The following is a 24,008-nucleotide window of genomic DNA, read 5'->3' on the forward strand; positions in this document are numbered from 1 at the left end:
CATCAACACACCCCATAAGACCCCTGTATGATGAGAAAACCATCTTCTATACACACATAGTCCCCATTGCCTGTGTGCGTGCGTGCGAATGCGAGCGTGTGCGTATGAGGGCTGCAATATCTGGAAAATACGCAGACATTTGCTGAGTAAACGGCTCACACGATCTGTTACGGTTTAAATCGACAGTATAGTCCGTTCTAACCTGGCAACTGTAGTTCTTTGACTGTAGTTCTGTGCCTGTGGGGTGGTGAGTGTGTTTGAGTATCCAGCCCCAGAAGACATGCAGCTGTGGATAACACGCCTCATATTCTCTGGTGAAATATTTGACCAGAGGGAGTCAAGCAGTTGGAAGGGTTAGGCCATGTGACCCCAGACCGCTGTCCTTTTCGCAGCCTTCATCCTGTTCCCCTGCCAAAAGCTGGTAGGCATGGCCAGAGTTTTCTGATTGGTCCGAAAAGGGCTAAGTAGAGGTTTTGTGACCCAAACTGGAAGACCTATTCTAGTTTAATGGTATTTCTCTCCATCTCTGCCCCTGACTTCCCTACTTGTCTCTCCTCTCTCTAAGTCTCTGGTCTGGTGTCTTCATCAACTGCTTACCTCAGACTAGACTGGCCTGGCCAGGCCTGGATACTCCATGCTGCAAGCAGAATGTGAGGGCTGTGATGGAACATAAACCATTCCTGTTTTGACTGGATTTCCTGTGTGTCTTTGTGAAGGCAGAATTGCACATCTGTGTAGCTAAAAGGGCACAATTGACGTTGTCTCAAAGGTGCACTCAGTTGACACTGTAGCGTTTGTGCATCTAGGCTTATTTTATCAAGACTTGTATTACGCCCAAGTCTTATACGTGTCTTGTGCCCTGACCCCAGATCAGTCTCAACCCCAGCACTGGGCCCCAGTCCGGGTCAGAGCAGAAAGGTGCAGTCAGACTGAAGATCAGCCCAGTGAAACTGAAACGATCTAAAAGCCAGGGCTGTCTGCAGAGGTGCTGGGGAGCTGCTAAGGTTTCATGGAAAGGAGCTGACGTCATCAGGTCACACAATCACACACTTGGGCCTGATCCCTCGCTCAGTCATGAACTCTTCCAGTACTCCTGCACATACGATATGTCATCCAAGTACACACACACACGTGTATACCACCCCCCTCACACACACACACACACACATATACACACACAGTGGGGTAATGAGAACAAGGTGCAGCAAGCAGCTTTCCACAATGCATGGAAGCCCTGCCAGGGAGCTGGTCCCCCCTGATGAAACTCCCCCCTCTCCCCTGGCCTCGCCTCTTTTGGTTCCACATCTGTTTCCAGCCCCCCTGAACTGGGCCAGGGAGAGAACTATATGTAGGTCACCCTGAGCAGCACACTCACTAGCAGTGTTAGAATAAGATATATACTACCTGTAACACACAGTTAAACTCACTACTTAATAAAGTTATTAGTACTTTGATCATAAATAGGTGAGAAGGAATGCTGTGCATGACTGTTCATAACCCTCAAAGCCCTACTCATCTTAACATCATTGCAACTCTACAGGTTTCCAGGATTGTTTAGTTTTTTTCCTATCTGGAGTTGTAGTATTTGCTGCCCCCTGCTGGACATTTTGTAAATGTCTCTACAAGGCAATTATTACAAGAACAGTAGTAAGAGGAGCGTTATGTTAAATTGTAATGTCATATTTTATTGGACTATATTTCATCCTAATTAATGTGTTACATGTGCAATTCAAACATATTATTTGATAAATAAAAGTTTTTAGTAAAAAAATACAAAGTTGATTGGGGATGTGCTACAGAACTCAACTAAGGTAAAAAAAAAAAAAGCACTTTAACAAAAAACCTTTTTGTGAAGCAATGAAACGTACACTCACTCTCATTCACATGCACAAGATCTCTCTCTCCTTTGCTCTATCCCTCTCTCTCTCTCTCTCTCTCTCCCTCCCTCTCTCTCTCCCCATTCACACCTCTCTCTTTGGGTACTTCTGCTTGGCCAGTGTTATGAAGTCTTCAGCACTATCAAGAGACACCAATCTATCCTGAGGAGAAAAAAAAGAACACAAAACGTCAAGAAAATGACAAGAACCTATCATTAAGTTCTCCTCTCTGCTGTGCCCTCCAGCCCAGATCTAAGAGATTCATCAAGCTTAGACATTACGTATCTAAGTGACCTATTTATAAAATGTAACGTCTATCCTATTTTTCCATCCCTGCTTCTGTTCATAAAATAATCCAAGGACGCTTTTTGGTGAACACAATCGTTCCTTTATGCACCTATTAAACTATTAAACCCCTGGTGCGTCAGTAGTGTGTGTACGTATGTACCATGACAAAGAGGTATCTGTCCTGGGGAGACACCCCCTGTGGGAACAGGCTGGTGTCCTCCATAAGGGTGTGGAGCAGTTCTCTGGCCTGGACCAGGCTCCTCGAACTCATGCTGCTCGTTTTATTCACACACAGCAACGACTCCACCTCCCGCTCGTAGCCTGGACTCACACATACACAGAGACAGTGTACAGGGAGTCAGATGGCTGAGCGGTTAGGGAATCGAGCTATTACTCAGAAGGTTGACGGTTCAAATCTGGCTGTGCTAAATGACGTTGTGTCCTTGGGCAAGGCACTTCACCCTACTTGCCTCGGGGGGGAATGTCCCTGTACTTACTGTATGTCGCTCTGGATAAGAGCGTCTGCTAAGTGTAATGTAATGTGTATGACTGGGTGTGAGTGGCTTTGCAGTAGAGGGAGGAAGTGAGACAGCTCTCTCACCAAGCTGCTGCAGGATCTTCCTCCACCTGGTGCTGACCTCTCGTCGGGCACACCTCAGAGTGTGGATGTCATAGTTTAGCTTCTCCCACTCCTTACACACACACACACATACAAACAGACAGTTAGAGACAACTAGAGAACCACAGATGTGATGCACTAGAAGGAGGCCAGGCCTGGTGATAGGGTACTGGGTAGAGAGATGAAACCTTGACCTACATCTCGACCCAGGCAGCTCTCTGCGCAATACTGTCCCTGTCCCAGGCTGAGATTCCCTCGATGGCTGAGTCCTTCAGCAGAAACTCTGGGCAGGATCCTGGCTCTGCCTCCTGCTGATGTGTGCAGTCATGCGCTGGTGCTTGGTAATTGAGGGTGTGTTTGTTGTGAATGTGCCATGGGATTTGAGATTTAATGTCTGTCATTTTGTGCTTGGGAATGTTGTGTGCTGTTGTCATCCAGAACTTATGGCTTTCTGCACTCGAGGAGCTTGATGGTGCCACAATTAAGTATGATTTAATCTTCTATAATTTCACATGCAGCTATGATTTACAACGATTTGAGTATTTTTTGCAAGATTACTACATGGGTTTTACCTTTGTAGATAAAGATATATATTGAGTTGTGTAGTTATGGTTGAATAAATGAATGAATGAAAGTCTATGGCTCTCATAACAGCTGTCAGGTGACCAAACACTATTAGGTTACCTTAGATTGGCTTAAACCAGAGAATAAGTTAATAAAGAAGCATGTGGTCTGGGTGTATGTGTTTGTGTGTTATTGAGTGTATACGTGCATCCTAGTTTATGCTCATGAGAATGGGGTTATGTTAATGTAAACCTAATCAAAAGCCAGTCTGAACTGGTGTTTTCAGGAGATTCTGACCAGTTTGTTGACTGGGACATTTAGTCATTTTGGGACATGCGAAGAGAAATGTATTTCTGTCATTATTTGAGATTGATAACTTTGTTATTGTGTAAGCATTCAAACTGCCAGAAATAGATTACAAAAATTACATTTTGGTGTTTGGGAAGATAAATTCAGTCGATGTGAGGGTTTCTTTGGTTGCAGTGGACACCGACCAAACAGTCCCTGTTTAAGTCCTGCATACATCCTGCATCAACTCACCTCAGTATCCTTATCTGCCTGGTTCCTCATGGAGAGGAACACCTGCAGCTCCCTGTCTGAAGCAACTGGTCCAGTGGACATCTGGGGGCTCTTCCAGGGGTTCCAGTCCTGCTGTTCCCCAGAGACACAATCCGGGCTTGGCTCACTCCCGCTGGACTCACTGGCCCTGCCACCCTGCACCCTGAAAATACAATGCTGCTTTTAGTTTAGAATCTGATTTGTTATTTTATTATTACGTTGTAGGGTTTTATTTTTTTATTTACTCAATTACTGAGTTCACTGTAGCAGCGCAAGTATTGGCCAACAACTACATGTCCTATAATATAATGGCTGGATTCAGAGGAACAGCAACTAAAACTACAACTTGGTGGAGTTCTTACCGTAAAATAGCATTCTTCTCGTCTCCGTCATGTTGAAAATACTGCCTACAGCAACAGACAGTGTACAACGCTCCCATTTAGCCCTACCTAAAAAAAAATCATTAACTACCTGGCTGTATCATCCCAGAGTAAGATCAGACAGTGGTTGCATTTTTACGAAGATTGCATTCATTCCTTCCATCAAACTCAGACTAAGATTGTCAACTGCCCGCCTCAGTCACTACTTTTGTCAATTTGCGCCTTATCTGTCCGAAGAAGGCTGCGGTGTTGAATTAGGAAACACGTGACTCAGTTAGACAGGAGATACATGGACAGTGAATGAATGACACCATTTATTCATGCGGGCAGTATGCAGCGCTTGGCCTTCTCGACCCGCTAATTGTGCTCGAAGGTTCGTGCGTAATTGGAGACCGTTTATGGACCTACACAGTTGGTGGGAAGGGGGCTAAGAGAGGGCGTGTCCGTGTTGGACTACGACCCCGCTCTGCGTCTGTGCGAAGATGAGGAACTGTGTCCGACTGTCTTTTGCTCTGTCAGCAATTAGAAAAGGATGTGTGGGTCAGGTGATGTTTTTTCCCGTTTAATTGTATCTGATACCAGTCTAAAGCAAGCAGTCATTGTTGGGATATATAAAGAGAGGACATAATAATGTTGAACTCCAGGAAACTTCTCATCGCTCTGTTCGTACAGTTGATGCCGTATGGCACCTCAGACAGGTGAGTTTACCTGTAGACCTACCTACTAGAATGTATTACGTTTGTAGAGTATGTATTTATTTACAGGTACAATTGTGGATCAAATGAACGTCCACGGACAGTCTTTGCACCCAGTCAAAACTGTTCCTTCCAGGCCAACTTTGTAGACATTAGCCGGGCCATTCTGAGGATATAACGATTAGTTTGTCGCTCGAGGCTTCTTCAGAAATCAGTCAAGAGCCAATCTCCAAAAACTGAATGAAACGTAATGTGTATCTGTTTCATGTTTTTACTATGCAAAATAAATAGATAACAACATGCCAAAGAGGACATTTTTTTATGATCGTGCACTTTGTCCCTTGCTCTTTGCCCTTTTCTTTGTTTTTTGTTTTTACAATTAACCTGGTTGGCTGTATGGATATTTGACAATATGATGTAGTCTTACCTTTGCTTGTCTTTAATAATATGTTTATACATATATATCTACTCTATTTGATAGAGTTGTTGAGCACCAAGATACTCCATGGAATTACAATTACACCAAGTACCATCCCATATCAGAGGTAAGAAAATTCAAAACATCAACTGTACAAGTTATTCATGGTTAAACTGGCACATGAATGCTGGGAATGTTTTGACAACTCAGCCCATATAGTCCCACTTGAGTCATAAACATAGTTATTAGTTGATTCATGATGATACTTCATCATGTACAACTGTACAGTTGGATCCAGTCAGATGTCTTTGTGTTCCTCAGATCTCCTCTTGGATGGACCAGATGGTGAAGGAGAACCCAGATCTCATCTCCTCCTCTGTCTACGGACACACCTTCGAGGGAAGGAACATCACACTCCTCAAGGTGATCATTAGCTTTGGTGCTTCTCAGGGCTTCCCTGGTGCTTCCCACCAGTCCTGGTGCTTCCCTGGTGCTTCCCACCAGTCCTGGTGCTTCCCACCAGTCCTGGTGCTTCCCACCAGTCCTGGTGCTTCCCTGGTGCTTCCCACCAGTCCTGGTGCTTCCCTGGTGCTTCCCACCAGTCCTGGTGCTTCCCTGGTCCACCGGTTAATTGAAATGCCATAAAGTTAAATGAAACCAGAAATCACGTTAGAGGGCAGGGAGGGACGGGGTAGCAAAGACAGGGCATCCTTGTCAGACCACACCCACAGAGAATGGACAGATGGAGGTAGCCTAGATTAAAGGAAAAAATATTGTTCATAAACCTGACCATAAACCTCTCCTACCGGAGGAACACTAATTATTAGAAATGATGTCCACGGTAGAGATTATGGAGGTTGGTAAGGTAATTTAGCAATTCCCTTCTCCTATGTTGTACACCACAACATGTTTGTATTTGTCTGTTGAAGGTAATAGTTATGTAGGCTACATGGTTACCTAGCCTGTGTTGTCTGTGGTACCAGATAGGAGTGAGGAACCCAGAGGTCAGAGAGAAGAAGGCTATATGGATGGACTGTGGCATCCATGCTCGGGAATGGATTGCTCCTGCCTTCTGCCAGTGGTTCGTCAAAGAGGTTGGATGGATGCAAAGTATACACACACACACAGATTACGTCACTCAAAGACACACACAATTGAGACACAGTAGCCTTACATATTCTGTAACAACAACATTGATAAATCTTTTGAACAGATTCTGCAGGGGTACAAAACAGAGGACAAGATTCGTCACATGCTCCTGAACCTGGATATCTATGTCACTCCTGTCCTGAACGTGGATGGCTACATGTATTCATGGACCAATGAGAGTGTGAGTCATGTGTTCATGCCAGGTATCTTTGTCATGAAAGGGAAGTAGGTTGATCAAAGCAGAAACACTGGTTCAATCACGAGCTCGTAATAATATCAGAGCACAATTTTTTCATCACTACACTGATACATTTGTCCGTAAATAATAATAATAATAATAATTTTATTTGTGATGCACTTTATATTTAGGTAAAATCTCAAAGTGCTATCAGTGTGTGACAGTGTGATCTCTGTGAGAGACACTGATCTGAGACATGGTTCTGATGGTTCTGTCTCACAGACTCGCCTGTGGAGGAAGTCCAGGACCCTCCCTCCAGAGGGCTGCAGCTGCTACGGGGTCGACCTCAACAGGAACTTCTACGCCAACTGGGGAAGTGAGTTGAGGTCGACTGAGGCTTTAGAACAGCCATACTGTTTCTTCAGCTCCTCCATCTTGGATCAGACCCGGGCCATTTTCATTCAGAGTTGATGGTGCAGTAATGTCTCAAAGTACCAGAATAAAGTAAAAAAAAATAAGTTTTGTTGATGTTGATGTTGTCTTCTGCCCCCCAGTGGTAGGAGTGTCATTTGACTGCTGCAAGCAGACATACTGTGGCAAGGCAGCTGTCTCAGAGAAGGAGGCCAAGGCTGTGACAGATTTCGTAGGGAACAGGACTGACCAGATCCTCCTCTTCCTCACCATCCACTCTCATGGACAACTGCTACTACTGCCCTATGGACACCCTCAGATAGCTGCCCCCAACCACGATGAACTGGTGAGGGGGAGGGGGAATGCTGAGGGAGTTCATTCCGATCCTTTCTGTCAGTAGGTGACAGTAGCTGAGGGCTCAGTAATATGTTATTTCTGCAGGTCAAAGTGGGTGAAGATGCTGCGATGGCTATGAAGGCTCTCCATGGCTTGGAGTACACAGTGGGCACCTCCCCTCAAGTCCTCTGTAAGACGAGTCACACCTGTCATACACGACCAAACATTACCTGTCTGTGTATATCAACTAGGACTGGCCTCTTGCTCTTTTATTCTCGCCATACCAGTGCATATTAAACATACATTTTAGTCATTTAGCAGACGCTCTTATCCAGAGCGACTTACAGTAAGTACAGGGACATTCCCCCCGAGGCAAGTAGGGTGAAGTGCCTTGCCCAAGGACACAACATCATTTAGCACGGCCGGGAATCAAACCGGCAACCTTCTGATTAATAGCCTGATTCCCTAACCACTCAACCATCTGACTCCCTTACAGTCCCCAGAACTGTATCTTTTTCTCTTCCACCCCCTCTCTCTCCAGACCCTAACTCAGGTTCCTCCAGGGACTGGGCCAGCCTGGTAGGCATCCCCTTCTCCTACACGTTTGAGCTGAGGGACAAGGGTCAGTTTGGCCACAAACTCCCTGAGGACCAGATCCAGCCAGCGTGTGAAGAGGCCTTCGCAGGAGCACGCTCCATGATCACCTACGTCCATGACAAAACCTTCAGCAACTCCACCCTCCCTAACACTGCGGCCGGGCTAGCTCCCATCTCCATGGTTACCGCTATGACCTTATGGAGCAGTTTGGCAGTGGTGGCTTTCACCACTGGGGTGTTAGTTTAGGAAGAAGAGCGAACACAGACAAATCGTGCCTTAGTTTTCCAGCAGGGGGCAGCAGTGCTCCATGGACTGCAGCTCACACAGGATCTCTGTGTCAGGATGCAGAGGATGTAAATATTCCAATATTGTAATCTGTTCATCGTTCAACAGCACCTTAGCCTCAATTTACACAGTTTGCAGATACTTGTTTAAGGAGGAAATGAAGCAATCATACTGATTTAAGCACAAAAAAAGATATAGTACATTCAGAAGTTCTGTTAGATTAATGTGGCAAGCCTTTCTTGACAAACTTGATCAAACAAATGCGAGGTAATTCAAAGGCTTTCGAATACTATTCCTGACCAAGGTCAGGCTCATATCTGGCTTCGCCCCAGCTTCCAGCCCACTCTGGTCAAGTTCTGCTGGATGGAGATGTCAGAGCTGCTGGGCTTGGCTTGGGTTCAGCTCTCCTCAATCACCAAGACAAACACTCCAGATCTTTCAGACTCATGTGACTCTCTTTAGCTCCAACAGCAGATTACATTCTTCTCCATTAAGATGGAGGTTGATAATTACACAGTTGCATGTCTGTGCTGAAGTATCTCCTGGCTGTAGCTGGTGTGAGACTCTGGAGAGGGGGAAATCAATACCAAGGCACAGTGATTAATTGGACCTATTTTCTTCTGGCTTGTTTCCCTCCCCCTGGTCCTATCAGTGATGGCTTAATTTGTTGATGAGTGAGTGCTCCAATCAGATGTGAGTTTTTCACATGGGAGTGGGCGTAGTGCCGTTTAAAGTCAGTACAGCGCAGGTTATTGGATGATGAAATAATGTATGCTGTTTGATTGGATTGTTAAGTGCTGGAATAAAGTAAAAGAGATATTGGACTGTAAAACTGTTCAATCTCAGAACAGCACACCAATTACAAAAACTGATTAAAAGAGTTTGATGAGTAATATTCTGCAGTTAATTGATTAAAGTGAAAAAGGAAATTTAGAAACGTTTGAACTATGATTGTCTCAACATGTTAACTGTTTCTTTGCCTACACTATCAGCAACTGTATTTCTGAAGTCAGTGGAGGCGCTAAAAGGCAAGATTTTGAAAGATCTTGAATTAAACGTGACAAACAGAACGGAATGTCTCTGAGTCCTTTCAGATGATGAGTTGGTTTCATGGAAATTCCTCTGTGACATGGCTGACAGCGTGTATAGAGATATAATAATATCTCCATGGGCATTGTAATGTGATTCTTTCATAGTGTGTGATGTGGAACAGGAGGGTATGGTCTTCAGGCTCCATGCAGTGTCACGAACGTTGGCTGTGTAAACACAGCTTCTACTGAGCTAGGTATGGAACCGCTGGGATGGCCGAGACGACCATAATGACTCCACACATCCTCCAAATCCTTTAAAACATCCAGCTGTGCGCTGACCGGTTCCTGGTGGTCAGCTAAGGGGAAAGGCTGGAGCCAGTGTTTGTTCAGGTAGGAGAGCCCAGCCTGGTAGTTGACCCAATGCCAACATTCCATAGGGCTTTACAGTGATTTCTAATGCAGCCCAGTGGTATTACAATATGGATGTTAGGGGGGAGCTTTTTGATTCGGTGAGAATGTTGCGTAAGTCTTCAATTCTGTTCAATGCTACTGTAACAGAGGTGGTTTGGATCTTAAGACAGCTAGAGCAAGTCACAAACCACCATGCTTCATCTCAGCACTACTTACATATTCATCCTCACGTGTGTGTGTGTGTCTTTGTGTGTGTTTATCGATTGCATCCCGTACCGCACTAGGCTCTGAGCATCTATTGATTAAGATCATTACCCCAGCACTCGCTCCTAACGAGAAGCTATGGAGTCATAAGTTGAGGAGCGGAGCGATCCGGTTGCCAGATTCATTACTCCGACCCGCAGGCTCGTAAATCAACAGGATCCATAAACCAAAGCAGCCAGGCTGTGTACCATGCATCACTCACATACTCACACAGGCTACTTCTGTTCAAGCCACGGACAGTGGCTAAAGAGGTATTCAGTTAAATAACCTTTTTCTGTCTGTCTATGTATCTTCTTGACTGTCTGACTTCCTGACTATCTGTCTGTCTGTCTTCCTGACTATCTGTCGGTGTCTGTCTACTTGTCATCCTTCCTGCCTGCCTGTCTGTCTGTCTCTCTGCCTGTCTCTCTGTCTGTCTCTCTGCCTGTCTGTCTCTCTCTCTGCCTGTCTGTCTGTCTCTCTGCCTGTCTGTCTGCCTGTCTGTCTCTCTGCCTGTCTCTCTGCCTGCCTGCCTGTCTCTCTGCCTGCCTGTCTGTCTCTCTGCCTGTCTGTCTCTCTGTCTGTCTCTCTGCCTGCCTGTCTCTCTGCCTGTCTGTCTCTCTGCCTGTCTCTCTGCCTGCCTGTCTCTCTGCCTGCCTGTCTCTCTGCCTGTCTGTCTGTCTGCCTGTCTGTCTCTCTGCCTGTCTCTCTGTCTGCCTGTCTCTCTGCCTGTCTCTCTGCCTGTCTCTCTGCCTGCCTGTCTATCTCTCTGCCTGTCTGTCTGCCTGTCTGTCTCTCTGCCTGTCTCTCTGCCTGCCTGTCTGTCTGCCTGTCTGTCTCTCTGCCTGTCTCTCTGCCTGCCTGTCTCTCTGCCTGTCTGTCTGTCTGCCTGTCTGTCTCTCTGCCTGTCTCTCTGCCTGCCTGTCTCTCTGCCTGTCTGTCTCTCTGCCTGTCTCTCTGCCTGCCTGTCTCTCTGCCTGCCCGTCTGTCTCTCTGCCTGCCTGTCTCTCTGCCTGCCTGTCTCTCTGCCTGCCTGTCTCTCTGCCTGTCTGTCTGTCTGCATGTCTGTCTCTCTGCCTGTCTCTCTGCCTGCCTGTCTCTCTGCCTGTCTGTCTCTCTGCCTGTCTCTCTGCCTGCCCGTCTGTCTCTCTGCCTGTCTGTCTGCCTGTCTGTCTGCCTGCCTGTCTGTCTCTCTGCCTGTCTCTCTGCCTGCCTGTCTCTCTGCCTGTCTGTCTCTCTGCCTGTCTCTCTGCCTGCCTGTCTCTCTGCCTGTCTGTCTGTCTGTCTGCCTGTCTGTCTCTCTGCCTGTCTCTCTGCCTGCCTGTCTCTCTGCCTGTCTGTCTCTCTGCCTGTCTCTCTGCCTGCCTGTCTCTCTGCCTGTCTGTCTCTCTGCCTGTCTGTCTGCCTGTCTGTCTCTCTGCCTGTCTCTCTGCCTGCCTGTCTCTCTGCCTGTCTGTCTCTCTGCCTGCCTGTCTCTCTGCCTGCCTGTCTCTCTGCCTGTCTGTCTGTCTCTCTGCCTGTCTCTCTGCCTGTCTGTCCCCGTCCAAATTCTGGGAGACCCACCCTATCTCCCAGCCTGGCTCTGCATGATGATCCAGACATTCACAAGGTGACCTGGCGCGGGCACAGAGGAATTACCTGAACTCTCTTAGGACTGAGCTGAGCTGATTAAAGCTGGCAGTCCATGGTCTGGTTCGCTGATAACCACTCAGCCCGTTAGTGTCTTCCTCTCCTTGTTGTTTTTCCTTGTTCGTTTCTTCAATTACAATCATGACCTTGAACTCCCCAAGGCCTGGTTAAAGAGAGAAAGAGTTGTTGAAATAGTCATAGAGTGAGGGAGAAAAAGGAAGATGTACACAGAGGGCAACAAGAGAGGTAGAGAGGACAGCTGTTTGAAATGTATTACTTTGTCAGTAAATTGTATTTTTGTCAAGAACATGTTGACATGGCACCGCAGAATTCAGAGTCTGCGAATGCCCTGCCCTCTACCTCCTTCCCTACATAGTCTGTCCTCACCCCTCCCCACCTTTCCCCTCTGCCCCTCCCTGCCTTTCCCCTCTGCCCCTCCCCACCTTTCCCCTCTGCCCCTCCCTGCCTTTCTCCTTCTACCCCGCTTCTTTCCCACCTCCTCGCTCGTCTCCATCCATCTACCCCCTCCGTCTTCTCCTCATTGCCCCTGCCTCTGTCCTGTCTCCTTCCCTGCCTCCTTCTTCCCTCCTCACCTCTCTCCTTCCCTCGCCACCCCTCCCTCTGACGGATGATCACTCTGTTGCCGGATACTTCCACGCCGGCCTTCCATCGGTTACCTGAAACGCTGTGCGTCGAGGCAGTTCCCCGTGGCCTGAGCTTTACCTCAGGAGAACATCAGTAAATCAATCAGAGCTGCCTCGCTCAGCCCCCGCCTCGCTCCCTCCCTCTGCTGACTGTCAGGGCCGCCATGAAATATCTCCCTCCAAATATTACCCTTGGCTCAGCAGCAGGAAGGGAGGACAACCACCTGACTGGCTCATCTGTCAGTGGGAGAACAGATAGCCTTGATCATCCAGGGGCTGGAGGAGATAGATCTAGATTCTCTGGTGGGAGATGTCGACCGTGTCTAGTGGGGTGTGTTTGTGGATCAGCACTGAGCAAGCCTCTTTTAGAGACTACAATTGGGATATGTAGACATTTCCTGGTACATGTGTTGTCACTTCCTGATCACGTTCAGTACACAGTCTGGTACACTGTGCTGAGGACAAGGTAAACTACTGTTTCTGGAAATACATTTCAGGCATTTATAATGAAGGAGTGTAGGAAAATATCATAGACTATTAATTTTTATTAGTTAGCTTACTGCAATAATGTAATAACCTTTAAACTCTACAATGTTACTACTACAATGTTCCTCTAGTCTGGTTCTCTTTCACAACTATCTGAAACTCGATGCCACTAGATGGTGATGTTGACCCAGAAGATTAGTGGTGAAAGCGGTCGTAGCATTTTGAGAGAGGAAAAGCCAGGTTCTCAGTTTACTGTTTGCTTTTATATTTGCAGTGCATCCAGCACCAGTCTTCAGAGACACAAGAGGAAATATTTTACTTTCTTTCAAGAGTTACAGCTCACCCTGAAGTCAACAGGCCAGTCAGACCCTCTCTCTCAGTGGCCCCCCCCTGACCTTGTTTGTCAGGAGAGACTGCGGCTTACTGATATTATTGTGTGTGAGAGAGAGAGAGGGATAGAGAGAGAGAGAGAGAGACAGAGAGAGAGAAAGAGGGAGGGAGAGTTTTATTTTATGATGTGACTGGTTTCGCCTGAGGCAGGGTTGCCATATGTACAGACCACCCACTCACACTGCATATGAATGAGACACATCAGCAAAAGATGGCTAATACAGTGTACAGTATCATGGTGAACTTTAACACACACACAAATAGTATTCACATAACACCATACAGTACATGTGAAAATGCGCTGAATACACACACCACATACTTTGGGTACACACACCACACACACAGTCTATATAAAGTCCCATTATCCCCCCCTGCACAGCTGTGTGTCAGTGAGAATGTGTTAACCACAGCTCAGCTCTACTAATGAAGGCAGTTATGAGTGTATAGAGAGGCAGCTGATTAGTGCAGCTTCACACTCCTGCCCCCCCCCCCCCCCCCACCCAACACACACACACACTTTATCTCTCACACACACAGTTTCTTACAGAAACTCTCTCTCTCTCTCTCACACACACACACACACACACACACACACACACACACACACACACACTGTTTCTCACAGAAAGATAGACACACATTCTCTCTCACAGACACTCTCATTCTTTGAGACTGCCATCACACTTGCAGCATTAGTGACTATCTATCGTCCCACTAACTCATCACACTGACACACAACCACATACACACACAAACAAGAACACACACACACACACCACAATGCCTCCCCTCTTCCCCTCTAGCTCCTCTCCCCTCCCCAGCCTGGCTGCTCTGAGTAGCATCCTCCCAGCAGATTGCACCCCAGACTGGGGTCTTACCATATTCATGTCGTTCCCCCGACACCTCCCGCCCCCACCCCCACCCCCAGTACGGCCATGCAGATCTCACAGTGTGCTTGTGTCTACAGAGACACTGTCTGATCTCTCCATTTGGAGCCACACCACAGATTCTGTTGAGGCACCAACTCCATACAACAGAAACACATCCACTGGTGTCACGGGGCTCCTTCAGAAACCAAAGCCTGATTTTCCCGTGTCAAATTTCTATTCGTTCCCGCGTCACTACTACAGTCTATTAGCTCTCACAATTAGCTCTCGTCTGGATTACAGCCAGCATCCGTACTTTATCAAGTGTGATACGATTAGGAGTTAATAAAAAAGAGAGATGGAGGGCTTAATTAGACCTTTAAATATCACTGAGCAGTGCGATACAGGTGTACGTTCCGTATCGAGATCACTGGTGAGGTTTTTATTGCATGAATTACAAACAGGCTTCAGCGTGGCTCCCGCGGCAACGAAGCGAAGCCTAAACCCACCCCCACGTTCCACACGGCGCAGCCCACCACCTCACGTCCATCACCTCTCTAATGATCCAGCTCTGCTCCAGCCCTCCTCTGTGTCTCTGGGCAGTGATTAGCAGACATCATCAGCGGCGTACCTCGGCGTGGACATGCATATGCATTCAAGAGAACTACAAACAGATGATGGTTGGAGTGAGAGAGAGAGAGAGAGAGAGAGAGAGAGAGAGAGAGAGAGAGAGAGAGAGAGAGAGAGAGAGAGAGAGAGAGAGAGAGAGAGAGAGAGAGAGAGAGAGAGAGAGAGAGAGAGAGAGAGAGAGAGAGAGAGAGAGAGAGAGAGAGACTGTGTGTGTGCGCGTTGTTGACCGTTGATGTGCATCTAAATGGCTGTTTGGTTCCTGTGTGGGTTTCCTTCTGAATGAGGGAGCTCGCTTGACGGATTGTGTGTGTGTGTGTGTGTGCGTTTGTACTTTTTTGTGCGTGCGTGTGCATGCATGTATGTATGTATGTATGTGCATGTGTGGTTTAATACTGGGAACAAATTGAACTCCAGCCCATGGTGCCATCAGTCACCAAACATGTCCCATCATTGTCATCCATCTACTTCCAGGACCCCCTCCACCCCTCACCCCTCCTCCCCCTCCCCCCTCCACCCCTCACCCCTCCTCCCCCTCCCCCCTCCACCCCTCACCCATCCATCCATGCCCCCATACTTGGTTCTTGACAGTAGCATCGCAGGTCTTTACAGATGAGCCGCCAGTCAGATACTAGAGAGAAGGAAGGTCTGTCTAAACAGGCCCTCTGTATGCATGGAGGTGTAGCAGCGCTAACTAATGACCAGAGAGACCGGAGACCTGCATCTCTGCTGCCTCCACGAGTACACCCACCATGCTGCCCCTGCTGCCACAGACGGAGGGGGTGGGTAGGATGATGATGATGGCTTCACTGACCTTACATAAAAAGTGTGTTTTACACCCACAAGTACCTACCGTCCACACACACGCACACGCACAGGTCCACACACACACAAATGCAAGCACACACACACACACACACTCCCATCCACCCTCCCTCCCACCATCACAGTAGAGAGATGCAGGTTTGATAACAGCTCATGACTGTGTTTTAATTCTTCTCATGTGCTTCATCCCAGCGCAGAGCCCAAGAAGAAAGAGGACGGTAATGAGAGGCAGCAGGGAGAGAAGCACCACCCAGCGGAGAGGCACACACACCCGACAATCTGGAATTAGAAAGCAATAAAAAAGGAAACATGACATGAAGGAGAAAGGAAGGTGTTTCATCATCCTGTAAAAAGAGTTGTTTCCAGTCTGCGGGCACAGCCACAGTTGTTTTACCTTTGTTGTATATTACATCTGTTTATTTGTGTGTGCGTGTGTGCACGTGGGGCTGTTTTTATATGCATGTGTACTTGCATGTTTTTACAGTGTTTGTCTGTGTGTGGTATCGTGTTTATTAAGTGTCGAGTGGCAGGCTCAGTGAAGACCCCAGGAGGGATACTGGTCTCTCACACACACACTCATGAACCTCTCAGAGCTGCATAGGTCACATCCAGCACACACACACTTTAAATCAGAACATGCTCTTCTATTCCTTGGATGAAGGATGAAAAGTCGAAGCATCCAGGTTTTCAGCTGCAGCTCACAACCATTGATATTCACACAGCGACATCTACACACACTACACCTCTACTACAGAGAGTTCACACCACGGCCACCAAAGGAACTCTCCCGGTTCCCGGTTCCATTCTCTATCCGTCAATCCGTCAAATAGGGGAGTCAGGTGCCTGAGCGGTTAGGGAATCGGGCTAGTAATCCGAAGGTCGCTGGTTCGATTCCCGGCTGTGCCAAATGACGTTGTGTCCTTGGGCAAGGCACTTCACCCTACTTGCCTCGGGGGAATGTCCCTGTACTTACTGTAAGTCGCTCTGGATAAGAGCGTCTGCTAAATGACTAAATGTAAATGTAATGTAATCCAGCACAGAACAGAACAGACACCTGGGGTTTGAGGTTTCTGACTCCCCATGAGTGACACTGCATGTATGGATACGTGCCTGCGCCTGTGTCTGTCTGTGCGCGTGTGTTCTGTGTTTGCATGTCGGTCCACGTGTGTGTGTCGGCGCGAGTGTGTGTGTGTGTCTGGAAGTGAGAGGTCCTCTCAGTAGACCAAGGCGCCCAGCTTGCCCCTCACCTCTAAGACCCTGAGCAGCTCAATAATGACTTTTCCGTGACTGCCACCGCTTGCTCTGAAGTGATGCTCAGAGCTGTCACACCACACACACACACACACTCACACACACCTCCTTGGGGTGCTGCAGGTCACAGACAGCATCTCCGTGTTCCTGCCTGTTGACTGACAAGTGCTGAGGGTTCATGTGTTTCTGCAGTCTGCAGCCCCTCCTGTCTGTACTACTGACAGCCCCGGAGGCATCAGAGGGTGTGTGTGTGAGTGTGTGTGAGCGTGTGTGTGTGCTCTGGATTGGATGCAGACCCTCTTTCATCTGTCATTTCAAGGCCTCTGGATTGTAAACAAAATGGAAAAGTTGTGTGACATTCCGTCTACTATGTTCAACACCAGGTTCTGTCATTGAGAAACTTTTTTTTTCTTTTTCCCTCTCTCTCTTTCTCTCCCTCTCTCTCTCTTTCTTTAACTCATTCTTTGTGTGTGTGTGTGTGTGTGTACTGGCTTCCCATTGCTCATGGATTTGCAACAGTCCATTCTCACAGATCAACTAATCCCAGCTGAACTATACCCTCTTTGTGTTTAAGGGCCAGTGCCAGTATATTCTGGATTATTTATGATTTGTTTACTTTTCTACGAGTTTTGTGTTCCATTATTAACAGTTATGTGTTTACCAGTACGTGTACTGTAAACAACTTGAAGGAATGTTGCATATTCATTCTGTGTGGGTAGAGTAATGGACTGTTCAGTGAGGAGGGGTGAGAAGAGGGTCTGGAGAAGTGCGAGGAGAGGGATGGAGGGAGGGAATAAAAAGGAGGCCTATGTTTTTTCTGTCTTCCAAAGGAGAAAGGATGAAGAACAGCTGTAGATACCTGTCTTTCTGTGGTGCAGTGGTATATTAAACTAGCATCAAGACATCAGCCCCAACCTTCTCTCTTTCTCTCTCTCCCTCTCTCACTCCACCACTTCTGTGCTCAGCAGAAAACAGCTAGATCACACTAGGTATCCAGAAGGAGGTTGTTAAGCAGTGTGAAATTAGTTTTTGAGAAGATGGCAGCTTTTTCTTAAAGTTTGAAGCAGGTCCCCTTGAATTTCAAGCATGCTTATAGTACATCCCTTGGACAAGACATGCTCCTCTCCTCCCCTCTCCTGCTGACTACTGCTGTATTACGTAAAAGCCCATGTCAGGCCCGTGTGACTTCAGGGATATTGACGAGACTTCATTAGGCACTGGTTCAGAGTGGGGCAATAACTGCCGCCCATATCTGGACAGATCCATACTGCTGAGAAGGGAGGAGAAGGTCTGACATGATGATTTGTAGATTGCAAATGTTTCTGGGGGGTTGTCAGAAGACACCAGCCTTGTGGGTGTGGATGTTGGAAGGGGAGTATGAGGGCCGTGAGCAGGTAATTAGGACAAGTCTTAACTGAGACTATTTTCCAGTCCCTTGTCCGTGCTCTTCTTCGTTCGTCTAATCCTCAAATCTGGCATTTGATTGGTCTTCAGGGTGCCCGCTCTAGACCTGCGATTGGTGTCTGGGGACAGTTGTTTCTTTGAAGTGAAGGTTTATAGTTGATAATCCCCATGAAGACAGCTTCATCCCTCTCCTAACTAACAAGCTAACCAGATTAATGCAGAGCTCCACATCCTCATGGTTGGCTCTCATCTTCGAAGTCGAAGAGACGTCAACTTTTTAATAAGTTTCTCATCTCTCATAATGAAAAATAAAACTGAGAGCGGTGAGAGCAAACAGGCCAAAGAAATTACTGGAAATCTTCATTACTTGTAATGGGCACTAATGTGGAGCACTGGACTGGTCACAGAGACACATCATCTTTAGCATTGCCAGGGCTGGGATTTATATGTTGCTACAGACCACATTGGAAGACTCACAAACACACATACACACGCTCATACACAGATGCACACACACATACGCACATATATAAGCACACATGCACACATGCACTCACACACAGTGAGTGGCTCTGTGTGTGTGTGTGTGTGTGTGTGTGGTGGTTGTCCACAGGACGGGTACACTGTGCAGTGTCAAGCCCTTCCTGAGTGCTGTGGTCACGGCACCTCCATCCAGCAGTGAGCAGACCCCGACCTCTTCACAGGCGTGCCCCCTCACTGGGGCCGCTCGATGGGAGAAGAACGCAGGGGTGGTGGGAGGCTCTAATGGACCACAAACCCTTACACAAACACTGGAGGTCTATTCAGAGGGTGTGAACTAGATTTATATGAAAACAGGATGTGGAAAGAGAGAGAGGGGGAGAGAGAAAGGAAGAGAGGTAGAAAGGATAAGAGGAAGTGAGTACAGTATGTGAGGCTTTTCTGGTGCTTTCCACTGACCCTTTTTACACCCATGCCCAGTTCCACAAGAGTGTACGTGATTTACAGTGTGTATGGAATGTGGCTGTTTATGTACTTTAATGTGTTTGTCTCTGTGTGTGTGTGTGTGTGTATTGTGTGTGTGTGTGTGTATCAGGAATACCAGACAGTTTGAGGAACTGTTACGAGCCAGATCTTTAGTCTACAGTTGGAGAGTACATGAACTGTGCCTCTCTCTCTCTCTCTCTCTCTCTCTCTCTCTCTCTCTCTCAATCTCTCTCTCTCTCTCACACACACACACACACACACTTTCTCTGATATGTAACGCTTTATCATTTTAGGGTTTACAGCCTTTGTTGATGAAAATCTATTTTAAGACTGCTTCCTTTTTACCCTGAGAACATCTCCTTAAAGTCTCCAACCTTCTGTAGGAACATTCAGACCCCAGGAGAGAGATGGTTGTGTCACTGCGCAAAACAACAGTGTTAGATGTGTGAAGTTAATCATAACGAATACAATAACCTGCTGATCAGAGGTGGAGGGGTTTTAGCCTAGCAGAGAACACTCAAAAAGATGAATGGTCCACACACAGTCAGAATGGCTTTTTTTCTGCTGTGAAACACACAGGCACACGCACACACACACACACACACACACACACACACACACACACACACATACACACACACGGAGCAGTGTAGAAGAGTGAGTGAGACCAGATGGTAGGGCAAGAGGAGCAGGCTTGCTCGGGAGGACCAGGTGGTTGAAGAGCTCTCACAGCAGTACTTTACTACATCTATGTTGTTCTGATGGTGTCCTCGCCCACATTACCCCTCAGAAAGCCCCGGAGACCTGCAACACCACACACATTCATCTTACTTCCTCATCAAGACACTGGGAGCTGGTTTTCCAGGGTCCGCTTGTTCTTTTTGTCCTCCACTGATGTTGAATTGTAGTTGGGGAGGGACTCCTGCTGTCCCATCAGCACCTCCCAGCTTCCTCCTCCACCGGGTGGTTGACTGTCTCCAGGATGGATGGGTTTAACAGCAGCAAACGAAAAAAGGGAGATGGAGAGATAGATGAAAGGATGGATAGATGCAGAGACTAGGAGGCATCTCGGAGAAGAATAGGGAGGAGAGCACCGCCAGTGTCTGACGAGGAATGGGGAGGGTCTTAATTGGCCGGCTGTGTATGGCTGTGAGAACTTCCTCATGCTAATCCAGAGGAACATAAAGAAACTTTGCTGACAAGAGCTTGTTAGTGATGGTGTTTATTTTATATCACCTCCGCCCCTGAGCTGCATCAACGCCACGTAGAAAAGTCATATGTCAAATTACCCACAACCCCCTGCGCCTCCGGGGTGTACTCCCTAGCACACGCCCAGGCCCAAATTAATCTCTGTCATTAATAATTCAATCTGTGCCTTTTTGTTTAATAAACAGTTTGTCAGTGATTTATTGTGGTGGGCCACTAATTTGATTGGCTGAGGAACAGGGGCGGATATGCATACGGCTCTCTGTCACTGATAAACAGAGTTATTATTGCCGGTTAGTGCAGAGTAGAGATGACACACACATGCGCACACACACACACACACACACTCATATCAGCACACATATAGTCAGCTCAACCAACAACATGCACAGAGGCAAACACAAATACAAACAAACACACGCACACACACACACACACACAGGCACATTGAAACGCACAAGAAGATTGGGAGAGGAGGGGTGAGTGGAAGAGGGAGTGCAATTACCCTAAAATTACATAATCAGCTCTGATGGATGGAGGAGGCAGCACCCCAGACTGCCTTTCAGCAAATGCAATAAGAGCAGGGAGACACAGACGGGCTGGTGAAACGGCTCTCCCTGGTCTCTCTCTCTGTAGTGTTCCTGGTCTCTCTGGTCTTTCAATTCATCCTGGGCTCTCTGATCTCTCTCTGGGCTCTTTGGTGTTTCGAGTCACCCTGGGCAGGGGGGGGGGGGGGTACCTGTGTATATCTGACCTGTGTACAACGATTGGTACACAACGAGAGGTTCCACACCACTGAATAGAGAAGTGTTGACAGAGTTTAAAAGGTGGATGAGAAGGGTGCACGCTGCCGTGTGTGACATATACTTTCCCGACCACTTGGTGGCACTGTTGCACAGGCAGCCCCTCTGTACAGCGTCATCTCTCCTGCTCAGCCCCTGACCGCAGCCCTGCCTGACGGGGTGTGCAGAAGAAGACAACTCACCTGACTCCTATCAGACAGAACACACATGGAGAGTTGTTGAACATTTTGTTCACTGAGCAAACACGTTTATCCAAAGAGAGCTACACAAAGTGCACATAGCAAATAGAGCAGATGATTAAGGACCGTAAGTGCACAATTAGAGTGTCTTAGAGGTTAGTGCCAAGGAATAGTTTGTATTTTTACCAGACACAGTGCAACAACAACATCATCTTAACTACAAAATTACATAATTCTGATGATGGGACAGTGTAACAATGGCAACAACAGCATATCTCAAGCACAACAATGTTTACCATTCAATTAGAGCCTGAAATGTATCTGTTTGTGTGGTGTCATTTGAATTGCAAAAGACAACCTTTAGATATGTTTGTGTTGGTTTCAGTGTGTTTGTGCACGTTGTGTACTTGTGCGTGTGTGTGTGTATGTTAGTTTGTGTGTTTTGTGTATCAGTGTAAGTGTGTGTGTGTGTGTGGGGGGGGGACACTGTCTCACCTTAATTACAATGCTTACTCTTTGAGGTGTGAATATCTGGTCTGATGAGAACAATGAATAAACCATTAAAGGCTAATACATATTTACCGTGCAACAATTCCCCATACCAGATGCATGGCATGCTTTGTTTACTTGTAGCAGGCTAGATTGGGTAGGAAGGAAGGAGGCTGAGATCACACTATGAATTTCATATCAGCAATTACCAGAGTTAATATTTCTCAGAGGAAGACTGTAGCTTTATATATCTTAAACACATACTTTCACTTGTAATATTATGTTCAGTTCAAAACCAACTACTTCATAGATGATAAATTAGATTTTATCATCGAATTTTTGTTAGTTTTCCACCAAGTCTTTATAATGCTCAGCAAGTTGTTGTTTTTCTACATAAATGCTAAATCGTCTACCACATTGAAAGGTGTTTAATCTTGCCAAGTCTCGTAACACTATACAAGTGTGTGTGTGTATTTGTGTATGTGTGTCTCTCTGAAGTCATGTGTTGTACTGAAGTGTGTTGGATAATGGTCAGGGTTCTGTGGTTTCAAGTCTACAGAGAATGGTTATTCATGGGGAGAAAGTCACAGTCATGTGTTATTAAAGTTCTGGTATTGGCTGTTTTAGCTATGGACCGCAATACCCCGCTGACACACACACACACACACAGACACAGGACCAGGTTCATGTAACAGACATGATCAACAACAGACGTTGATGTACAGCCATCACAAAACATGAACAGCAGAAGTACTCACGTTTCTCTCCTACACGGTAGTTTGTTCTCATGAAAAAACACTCAACAGGAAAAGTGGTATTCATTTGGCCCCCATGGTGGGCTGACTGGTTAGTAAACATGGGGATCATTTGTTCAGTATGGTTGTTGGGATGGTGCAGTGGTGCACAAGTCACTGAACAACCCTCCCCCCTCCTTCAGGAGAGGGGGGGTCTGTCTGTCAAACTCCTCATTAAAGATGGAAACAGTGCAGCACACTTCCTCTCCACAGGGGGAGCGACAGATGTTGACTTAGAGAAAAGTAAAGTGAGAAAACAGAGGATTTGTCAGAAACAAGACAAACACCACTGCTTTTCTTTTCTCCCGTTGCCATGGTTATTCCGTTTTCTTGGCAGATGGAAAGAAGTCGCCTGTTCCATTCCATTCCCTCCCCCCACCCCGCCCCCCTTCACCCTCCCCTCCTTTCACTCTCTCCTGTTAGCCTCTCCTTCCCCATTTGTTGTCCCTCCCTCTCCTCCTCCCTTTCTCCCCCTGCACCTCTCTCTTTGCCTGTTACATAGAGACCAGATGTGGGTTTGCCTGCTGGGTCGTCCAGACCGACGCCCCCTGCAGCAGCTGCCAATCCACTTAAACAAACCACTCTTCCTGAAAGCCTCTGATTGGATCTCCCGCTGCCCCTAATCATCCAATCAGGAGCAGAGCAATCCCCTTCCCACTGGGCCTGTCAGAGGCAGGGCCGGGTCCATTGTTCCCGCGGCGACGTAGGCGTGTGCACAGCGTCCCACGGTTGTCTGAGCGTGCTCAGATGTCCAGCGCTGTTGGACAGCTAGGTTCATTTTGTACTGCTCTGCAGTAGACACACACGCACAGATACACACACACACACAAACACACACGCTCACATATACACACACACACACTTACACAGCTGCAAGACCCAGTGGGCTGGGACTGACTGTATGCCGGCTGCCCAGACTGAGACAGGCAGGTGTGTGATTGCAGGCAAACGGAAGGAGAAAGTCTGGATGGACTCCCTGTGGGCCGCCCACTTCTTTACAAGGTACCAACCTGCTCTGCAAAAAGACAGAAACAATAAACACTACGTATTCTGGGACATCTTTGTTTTCTTTTGAGAGTAAACTATTCCATTGTAATCAAAGACCCGTATCAGACACATCATCTAGATCTGCATTCTGTAAAGTACGTAGAACATCAAGTGTATTGTGTGTGTGTTGTGTACACTTTGTGTAGAACCAAACCCTAGCATTGTCTGGGGTTTGGCTTTTCCATCCTCCACCAATCCCCAACCTCTCAACGCTCTCCACAATGCTCCGATGGGTCTTGATGATGTGAGAGTAGCTGCAGGTTGAGCCCGTCCTCCACTGTCCTCTTATCTGGCTCCTGGGGAGGATGAGTAATAGGGGTCGTGAATAGCTCTCCTCCTCCCAGGCCTCTGGTTCAGCA

At 47.2% G+C, this 24,008-nt stretch overlaps 3 protein-coding genes across 3 annotated transcripts in view; 2 read left to right on the plus strand and 1 right to left on the minus strand.

Annotated features, from left to right (window-relative positions):
- Positions 1-1,682: 1,682 nt before the first annotated feature.
- LOC134017287 (melanoregulin-like) lies at positions 1,683-4,551 on the minus strand. The gene is made up of 5 exons (XM_062456755.1): positions 4,269-4,551; positions 3,889-4,069; positions 2,767-2,857; positions 2,326-2,486; positions 1,683-2,039 (listed from the first exon to the last, which is right to left on the minus strand). The coding sequence occupies exons 1-5, from the start codon at positions 4,343-4,345 to the stop codon at positions 1,962-1,964; spliced, it is 588 nt and encodes a 195-aa protein (XP_062312739.1). The 5' UTR covers positions 4,346-4,551; the 3' UTR covers positions 1,683-1,961.
- LOC134017286 (carboxypeptidase O-like) lies at positions 3,800-9,425 on the plus strand. Its single transcript, XM_062456753.1, has 9 exons — positions 3,800-4,984; positions 5,463-5,526; positions 5,721-5,822; positions 6,383-6,493; positions 6,613-6,729; positions 7,009-7,102; positions 7,281-7,483; positions 7,579-7,663; positions 8,015-9,425. The coding sequence occupies exons 1-9, from the start codon at positions 4,917-4,919 to the stop codon at positions 8,314-8,316; spliced, it is 1,146 nt and encodes a 381-aa protein (XP_062312737.1). The 5' UTR covers positions 3,800-4,916; the 3' UTR covers positions 8,317-9,425.
- A 5,957-nt stretch (positions 9,426-15,382) lies between these two features.
- The window catches only part of pard3bb (par-3 family cell polarity regulator beta b), a 59,397-nt gene continuing 50,771 nt past the window's right edge, over positions 15,383-24,008 (plus strand). The window contains exons 1-2 of the mRNA XM_062456228.1: positions 15,383-15,471; positions 15,703-15,728. Coding sequence (XP_062312212.1) covers positions 15,383-15,471; positions 15,703-15,728 — 115 coding nt within the window. The remainder of the gene's footprint in view (positions 15,472-15,702; positions 15,729-24,008) is intronic.

Source organism: Osmerus eperlanus, chromosome 3, assembly GCF_963692335.1.
Source record: "Osmerus eperlanus chromosome 3, fOsmEpe2.1, whole genome shotgun sequence".
In the NCBI taxonomy this organism is placed as follows: Eukaryota; Metazoa; Chordata; class Actinopteri; order Osmeriformes; family Osmeridae; genus Osmerus; species Osmerus eperlanus.

What these genes read in the sequence shown, in the direction of transcription:
- LOC134017286 (XM_062456753.1), top strand. Translation starts at nt 4,917, where the DNA reads ATGTTGAACTCCAGGAAACTTCTCATCGCTCTGTTCGTACAGTTGATG. An exon ending in CTTCTACGCCAACTGGGGAA is followed by an intron (nt 7,103 to 7,280) that starts GTGAGTTGAGGT and finishes TCTGCCCCCCAG; the next exon opens with TGGTAGGAGTGTCATTTGAC. An exon ending in CCCCCAACCACGATGAACTG is followed by an intron (nt 7,484 to 7,578) that starts GTGAGGGGGAGG and finishes TTATTTCTGCAG; the next exon opens with GTCAAAGTGGGTGAAGATGC.
- LOC134017287 (XM_062456755.1), bottom strand. Translation starts at nt 4,345, where the DNA reads ATGGGAGCGTTGTACACTGTCTGTTGCTGTAGGCAGTATTTTCAACAT. An exon ending in AGGCAGATAAGGATACTGAG is followed by an intron (nt 2,858 to 3,888) that starts GTGAGTTGATGC and finishes TGTGTGTGTAAG; the next exon opens with GAGTGGGAGAAGCTAAACTA. An exon ending in ACAGATACCTCTTTGTCATG is followed by an intron (nt 2,040 to 2,325) that starts GTACATACGTAC and finishes TTTTCTCCTCAG; the next exon opens with GATAGATTGGTGTCTCTTGA.